Source organism: Dermacentor silvarum, chromosome 2, assembly GCF_013339745.2.
Source record: "Dermacentor silvarum isolate Dsil-2018 chromosome 2, BIME_Dsil_1.4, whole genome shotgun sequence".
Lineage (NCBI taxonomy): Eukaryota > Metazoa > Arthropoda > Arachnida > Ixodida > Ixodidae > Dermacentor > Dermacentor silvarum.
The window spans coordinates 124,725,642-124,734,368 of NC_051155.1; the positions used below are offsets into that span (position 1 = coordinate 124,725,642).

An 8,727-nucleotide genomic window follows, 5' to 3' on the forward strand; every position below is an offset into this window, starting at 1 on the left:
AATTGTTTTGTTTAGTGCTGACTTTTCGTGGCACAATCCACTGATTAAAAAAATAAAACTTCTCCTTTTCCGCCTTCTCCTCGAGCGGTTAAGGTAAATGACGTTAGCGTCATTTTCCCGACGTTCGCGTCATCCGCGCGTTAGTTATTATGTTCGGAGAGAATACTTGCCTGGCCAGGTGAACACACGGGGCGTTGTTATTTGCAGGACCACGACGGAGACGGGATGGAGATTTCCGACTGGGACCGGTACGCTGCCGACGAGTACGAGCTTCTGGTGGCAGAAGAAGGGAACTTTGAGAATCACGAACTGTAAGTACCTTAGCAAGGCGGCTGACTGGGCCAATTGGCAATCCATATTGAGCGTGAACAGTGCAAAAGGCAACAGCTACGAGGAACCGCTAGAACCCGCTAAGTACATCTAGCAACCTCTTTATCACGCTTTCATTTCATCTTGCATACACCTGTTGTCTCTTTCGTATAAAACAGTAAACACGGGGCACGATTGTGATTGCGATGAGACGTATCGGTGTTGCCAACAAGGGCACCCAACAGGCTTCCAATAAGTTTCAGAGCAGTTCCAGCAGTTGGAGCAGCCATGTTTCAGGCACCTCGCACGTCGTATCGCACGCGGCGTCGTACATACCATGCGTCTCTTTCCTTAAATATCTTGAAGTGATATCAGAACAGGGTGTCGCAAACTGGTGCTAGACTCTGCAACAAATAAGAAAGTAATGCCACAGAATAAATGATAATGAGACAGAGAAAGTGCACATATCCTTTGCGCTATGGACGTACGTATCCTCGTGATTGTTCACCTTTCGCCGTTGCTTTTCACTTCGCGTGTAACAAGCCCAAGTCGAAACACTAGCAATTGTCTTCTTGCGATCGTTTATTATTATTTTTTTGTCGTTGCCCTTTAAGTACATTGCACTAACTAGCTGCTTCACATCTTTTTCCTTTCTTTAAGTTTCGGCCAAAAGAGTTCTTGTTGCTCAAGTTCGGCGCTCACTTGGTTCCTTTCCGTACCGAACGCAGGCTTTACAGCGACTACGATCCGGACGATGACGAGCTGTCTCCAAACCTGGAGAAGCTGGCGGCCCCGCTGCGCTGTCGGACGGGCCGCCCGGGACGCATGGACGACGACGAGTACGACTACGCAGAGTCGGACACAGACTACCACTACTGAAACTATATACTCCAACGACAAGGACGGAACGGAACAGCGTCTGCAGGCGCGCAGTGCACGCGGGCTGCTCGCTGCGTTTTTGACGAGGGACTCCCGCGTGTTCAGACCACCGGGGCCTGACGTGCGCGGCAGTTGGACGCAGACTCTCATGCGCACCTTACACGTGCCCCACGTGCGTCCACATCGGAGCTGCTGTTCTCCGAAGCCACCGGAACTATGCATCAGCTCGCTATCTGTGATTGTCTCGTGGCAAGAAAAGTCGTGCTGGTGCGCGCACCGTGGAGACAACCTGAATACCAAACGCGAATCACTGACCACACGTCACGCGAAATCACTTGTCGTCCCGCCTTCCAGACTGAATCGCGGCCAAGCCTCGGGATACCTCGGAAGAGATTTTCAAGTGTGACATGCAGTCCAGCCTCCCTTGCACGTCCTCTGTATCTGCGTTCTGCTGGACGTACTTTTTTCTACGGCCTTCGATGCATTTTTTATACATCCGTCCAAATCATTTACTTGTTATGTGGAAGGCGCGCAGTCTCGAGACTTAAAGCGAAACCGACGGGAGAAGACGCTTTTGCTTGTTGGGTGGCTGGTTTACTGCGAGATTGTCCTGTTTGTGACTTGTATGCGAGCACAAAAAGAATACGCTGCCAAAGAATACTTTTCCTCCACAAAAGAACCATCCGAAAGCATCGTCGTGTAATACTTTACCAGTCCGCTAACCGTCGCCGGTACCGTGCGCGCTTCTTGTGATGCTCTCTCGGGGGGCCTCGATTTGGTTAACCCCTCAAAGGTGGCCCGGCGCCCTTCTCTGTGAGACAGTTCTTTGTGTTCAATGACGCACTTTTTTTTTCTCGACATTTTGCGTGAATCGTTTTTTGCTTGTGTGCGAATGGACACCAGGCGGGCAGCCCCGAAGTCGATCTGTTTGTGATGCGTCCAGACCTGGAAACCATGACCGACTGGGCCTCGTAGGGAAACGAGCTTTCGGTGCCACGTGGTGACTGTGCATATCAATCTGATCATGGCATACGTCTGATCATGGCGCTTCAAGATCTGACGTTCACGGATGTCTGTTGTGCCTGTGGTTTCAGTGCTACAGGTGGTGATTTCAGTGCTACAGGTGGTGATTGCTTATACGGATAGAATCGCGTGCTGTGCTATGTCCTGGCAGACGCTTAGAGCCAAGGCATCTGACGAGAATGAAGAGCAAGCTGGAAAGCATAACGAGAGCTAACCGAGGATTTTGATTTGCATCATATGTGGAGCGATCGTTCGGTTATATTTTGTCAGCGTAAGTATATACTGATTAGTCTTGAGCTAAACTGCAGCCATGAAGTGTTGCCGCGACGGGCGCCGAACGCTTGTTCGCGCCTCAATATCTGACAAGCGGCCTGGAATCGCAGTTGTATTGGAGCAGCTGTAGATAACGCGTGTCGTTTATCGTTGTGTCACCTATGTATAGAGCTTTTGTGACGCGGCGTCGTGGAGGAGTTGTTGGTACGTATCAGATTTCTTGCGAGCATGTCTGGCTGTCCTATAGTTTGTCGAGACGTCCGTTAGGTTCCCCTTGATTCATTTTTCCTCTCTCTCTCTCTCTCTCTTTTGTTGTGTGCAAAGTCGCGCTATATTTTGGGGCGTGCGAATGGTCACTTATGCCTGGAAAGCTTATATTTGATATAGGTTCTTTGTTTTGGGGACTCCAAGAGAGTAGACGAAAGGGTTACATTGATAACCTATTTCGACTATATTTATTGTTATTGTTGTGGTAAATATATAAAAGCTTGTGAGGATATAGATATAAAGAGAACTAGAGAAGTGGGTAAGAAATTTATTAAAATAAGCTATTAAATAAATATAAATGAATGAGTCTGACGCACTCTGAAGAAGGCGCCAGCTTTATATTTTATGCGGAAAAATGGCTTGATGGCTCGTCACGGTAACATTCGCATTTTGTAAATAAATACACGCTCAAGTGCCAAGACTATGCACCAGTCCAAGCCAGGAGCACAACTATTCTTCAAAGCGGTGATCTTCCGAGCCTTGGAAAGCGCCACGAACGACGGATGCACTGTTTGGTGGGAAGCGAACGTGGCCTTTGTCCTTTCTAAGCTTTTATAAGCATTCCCGCTGGGGAATAGAAAGTCTTGGGATATGAGGCAATCGAAGACATACTATATGTGCATGTGTCGCTCGCTCCCAATTTCCGGCTGACGAATCTCAAGGCCGACAAGCCGGTTCCGCGACTGTTGCATTAGCGAATGTCTGTGCACTGCATCACCCATGTTTAACATTTTGCTAGCCATCGTGTAAAAAATCACTCTTGTCGTGTATCCCGCGGACATTGCGAAGACGGCGTATCGAAACTCCCTACCAAAGAAAGAATGTTATCTACTTACCGGATGCAGCACATCTTCGCCGGAAGTTATAATGCCTTGACAGTGCAGGGTTGCTAACTGTCCCGAATTGACGGGAGTGTGCACCGAATTTTTAATCCTGAATCTTCCGAATCCTGACTTCACCCTCTTGTAACAACCACATGTCCCTGCCAGATTCAGGCCTAAATGAAGCTCAGAGCTGGAGTTGGCTTCGTGGCGTTATATGCTTGCCACATATTGCAACTGGCAACCTCCTCAGCCCTAGTGTATTAATTTATTTTCTTTTTCTACTTGCCAGCGTCGTTCCAGCGGCAAGAAAAAGCATGTCGTGTCACAAAAACCGAGACAGCGAAAATTGTTGTGCAACGCGTTACCAAGAGCGTAGAGAGAGGAGGGGGGGGGGGTTATTAATGCCAAGGAGGACTTTCGTCTAACGTTTCGCTAATCGCACAATTAAATTCTAAAGAAGGGTCATTTGTCGTGTTGCTAATTCAGGTATCGCCTGAATCGAAATCAAGCCACCAATGCCAAAAACAAAACAAAAAAGTATAGATTTCATTCTACCAGTTATCCTACCGACCAAACCATTGCCTCCTTCGCCTCAATTTTCGGAAGAGATTTGGCAACCCTACCTGGGAGGCACTTTAAGGCAAAGTGTTCGCGGAGTAAAATATGATGGCACCACCACATGCTCGCATTTGACAGAGGCCGGTACACGGTCTAATTGCCACTGATCGCATCGCACGCTCATGGAGTAGCACGCCGACGAGCTCGATGCTACCATCTGCCGCAAAAGTTCATAGGCCAGAACGCTCGTTATATACCAGACTGGACACAGAGTCGCATGGCGCCGCTGCACTGGCTGCCATTGGGATTATACGACAGACGTCTGGGCGGCCCTCTATAGACTTGTGCAAGCAGAACGGGGATCAGATTCACTCCCACTTATGTCCAGTCCGGCCGCGAGCGAGGTTGCCTGAGGACTTTTGCGACGTGTAGTACGCGTAATCATTGCTGGTTGTCATGCGGAGGCCGAGAAAGTCTAGAGCATGCATGTCGCAAGCCGTGATGTGCACTGCTCGCTGTATACTGCACGTTATTTCCTCTCTAGTCGCTTAGACCAAAGGTTTCGGCATCGGAGAATGCTTATGCGAGTTCGTGCAGACCTTTAATGTAATCGAAAGCGGGCACCGTTAGTAGTTGTGCTTCAACATGGAGAAGAAGGGCTTTATGACCTCATCCTTATAGACGCGCTGCTCCGGCCCGTGTTCAGTTTTTCGGTGTCCTATATTAAAGCAAAAATTGTAATCCCCTGCTAAAATGACCTTTGATAACCCGGCTCTAGCCTAACTCAAGAAAAAAAAACTGGGCAAGAGATTTTGACCAATGGATCGATGTTATAAAGCACTCAGCAAATGGTTTCAACGTGAGCCAGCCAGGTGGTGTAACATCCAGAACTGCCAATTGCAGATCCTAGGAGTTCTTCAATCGCATGCGATTAAAGATCTCCGAAAACATCTATATATGTATACCGTCGAATATGCAGTCTCACTCATATCTTTCATAAGAACTGATTCTCTCCATCCCATACATTGGCAAAAAAACGCGAGAGCCGAAAAGTTAACCCATAAAAATGGTATATGCGCATTGTAACAGAATTTTCAGCTCAAGCAAAACATATAGCAGCGTGGATAGCTGGCGCTTCACCGACATTATTCGTGATTATCAGCCGTAGCATGTTGTACGTATCACAGTTTTCGTTTGTCCGTTCTTATTTTCGTTTTGTTACTATAAATACTTCTTGATTAACGTTTGCAAATCCGGCATATAGAGATTAATTAACCCTTTCTGGTTCAGTAATTCCTGCACGAATCGCAAAAAAAGTTGGAATGATAAGTAATATGAGAAATCACATTTCCAGCATCTCTGTTTACATAATTTATATACGCTTGGTTGCGCAGTCTACTGGCTTGTCTTGAAATTTCTTAAATATGTACATGTTGCTGCACACCGCAGTTAGGTGCTGCATTTTCGGAGCCTGCTACATAAGTACGGCTACGTGACTTGGCCGGGCGTGCAAATGGTCTTCAAATAATCTGCGACCATAGTTCAGACACTCACTAATGCAAATTTAGGAATCTGAAATGTCACCAGCTGCCTACAGTTTGCAGAGTTCGCGAAAGAAGGCTTCGATATATTACAAAAAGCTACACTGGAAACGTAGCGTGCGTTTCTTTTTTTTCTTTCTTTCTAGCAGATAATATACATTTGTGACGCCTGAAGCAAAATTAGAACCAGAAAGGGTTCACTAGAGCACACCGCGTTTCCTGTTTTTCCTATATTGTCGTTTATTTATTGTTCATAGAGGACAAAACCATGCATAGCCAAGAAATATGTTACCAGAATAATATAGTGCTTGAGACGTCTTTGTCAGTAATCCGCATTCGTTACGAGCTTGCAGCACGCTTGGAATTGTACGCGCTCGCGACAAGCTCAATGTGCGAGGCGCTTGTACACCTTTCCCAATCGTTCGAAACGCGCGCAACAAGTTATACTATTTATTCGGCAGTTCACGTTTACATTTACAAAGCCCACAAAGCCGTCATTGTTATACGTGACTACATTGTATACGCGCTTCGACGACGATTTTCAGAGGCGAAACAAATGTGTTCATACTGTAAATACACGTTGCCTGTGTAGCGCGCAATTAAGTTTCCGATTTGAAGAAGTCTGCTGACCGCTAACCCTTTCTTCTTCTGTCAACATACGTGAATAATATTATCGCGAAAATATTTTCATAAGAAAAGGAATACCGCTGTACTCTTACGTAGTATTTCTCGATTTCAACTATAGTCCTTATCTCGAGCCTTGATATGCGCTCAAGATAAGATAGCGGTTGATCCGAGCGGGGAGTGTACTTGTTACATCAGCTGTGTGGCTGGGCCTTGTTACACGAGTTTTGTATAAGCTCATTTAGTTAATAGAGTCGTTTACCTGCTGTTTTCCCGGTTCGTATACTTGTTTTGTAAATAAAACAATGAATGCGCGTGCGTGCATACCGAGTGACATTTACCCACGCATTGCTTGTTTTGTTTGGTTGTTTCTATTTTTCTCCATCCCAAGCGCACGTTCATGCACGTATTTGAACTTGCTTCTGTGTCCCTGCTGCGCATGACGTCCACCGAGTGAGTGACGGCCACTTGTGTGCGACCACACACGTCGCTTTCTAAGAGTGCGTCTAGTACGTTACAATTTTACCTCGATGATATGCAGGCCACCGGAGGCCACTTGAATCGGGGGGCGCAACACTTTTCTATCCTGTGCCTGACTGTCGCAATATTATTTTTCTTTTCCCAACTTTTTGTTTGTCTCCTCTACCTGTTGTTCTGTTAGTGATGTGCGAAAAGAGTTTCTGAAGTGAAATAAAAGAGAGAATACCTCATTGGTGTTGCGAGTTCCGCCTCGTGTTTTATTTCCCCCTTTTTTTTGTTTTCTTGCGAGAAAAGCTACGCCTGTCTTCACGCTACTCTTGAAAGGCTTGCATGGGCGGAGCCGGTGGACACCAGAGAACTATAGATACGACGCTAAGCAAATATGTACAACGCTATTATAACTACAGTAAACCCTCGTTATCTCGTTATAACGAAGTCATCAGGACACGCCCGGGCTCGATAGTAGGGATAAGCATGGAAGTGGTGAAGAAAATCTGCCGACGCTTGTTAGCGGCTGCTTCGTCTGTCGGTTATCACCGCGTGATACAATTAAGCCATAGGAGCTACCACCACGTGGTAGAGTGGCCTTCACAGCACTCTTTGCCTCTCCCGGCTGATAAGATGAAACTCAAAGCGTCACCGCTTATGCTATGCCGCGAGGATTTCCCGCTTGGTACTTGGTGGAGTCCGGCGCCATTGGCTTGAAATAATCCAGCCTTATATGTATTTACTGTGGTCGGAGCCCTGGAAAACTTCCAATATACTGTATTACAGCGCTATACATTTACTGCCATGCAGATAACTACACGCGACTACTTAATTAATGATACGGCGTGTTGAAGCGGGGTAGCAAGCGCCCTGCCCTTATTTTCGGTTCAGTTGCACGCCGTTTACACGTGCTAAAGCAGAGCTCGGCGGAGACACCTAACGCCCTCTGCCCGCAACGACGCGAAACCGTCATATCGTAGCCGTAACTGTCAAGAGCACTGCTCCAAGGTGCATGGGCCATTGACGGAGTAAATACAATACCAGGCCAACCCCACGGAGATTTTGGCTACATTACTACGCACTGTAATGCTTGATTGTGCTGTTGAAGCGCATAACCCATTTTATGGTGTTTTAGAATGCGCTTTGACCGTCGCATGGGCCCTGTGCCAGTGCAATTCGTGTTAGATAACAATCGACCCCAGAATCCTCCCATAAGAGTCGCCTCTGCTATATATCTCCACCAATAACAAACACTTTAGAGTATTGATGAAAATATCAGCAGCTTATGTTGACCGCGAACGGCACTGCCGGTCGGAATGGGCAAGTTTCGAGACAATATGTGACCAGAGTTCTGTGTTTTTGAGGCACAACGACGCACATGTATGTTCTGTGGAAGAGGGTATACTCTGCGCAGCAGTGCAACTCACCCCTGCATAGCCCTCTGTGGTGCACGTGGTGGGAGCTGCGCTGCCAGAGCTCTCAGAAAACATCACTGGCGTATGTTGCGATACTTTACGAAGGGGCTTTTCTGTGTGTTTAAATTTCCCGGTCGGATGAAGTTTGCCTTCGGAGGCTTGGGGCTGGGGTGGCCCTGACGCCTGCTGGCTACCTGCGCCATGGGAATCTGCAAGTGACAATCTCGCAACGTGTCCCAAGTGTCCGGTTCATGTTTCTACAGCGGATACCTTTTATGGCTGTGCCCTGGTAGTCAGCATATTAGGCACAAGATGCTCCGGGGGACCAGCACTAAAGCATAATGCTCCAGAGGAGTATACCCGTTGAATCATCATCATCAGCCTATGTTTTTATGTCCACTGCAGGACGAAGGCCTCTCCCTGCGATCTCCAATTAACCCTGTCTTGCGCCAGCGTATTCCAACTTGCGCCTGCAAAATTCCTAACTTCATCATCCCATCTGGCTTTCCGCCGACCTCGACAGCGCTTCCTTTCTCTTGGTATCCA

General features: G+C 47.3%; 1 protein-coding gene across 2 annotated transcripts in view; it reads left to right on the forward strand.

Annotated features, from left to right (window-relative positions):
• The window catches only part of LOC119441737 (uncharacterized), a 125,767-nt gene extending 118,747 nt beyond the window's left edge, over nt 1-7,020 (forward strand). For both annotated transcript variants that reach the window (XM_037706346.2, XM_037706348.2), the window contains exons 12-13: nt 208-311; nt 1,038-7,020. In XM_037706346.2, the coding sequence (XP_037562274.1) occupies nt 208-311; nt 1,038-1,188 (255 nt within the window). In that variant the 3' untranslated portion in view covers nt 1,189-7,020. The remainder of the gene's footprint in view (nt 1-207; nt 312-1,037) is intronic.
• The last annotated feature ends 1,707 nt before the right edge of the window (nt 7,021-8,727 follow it).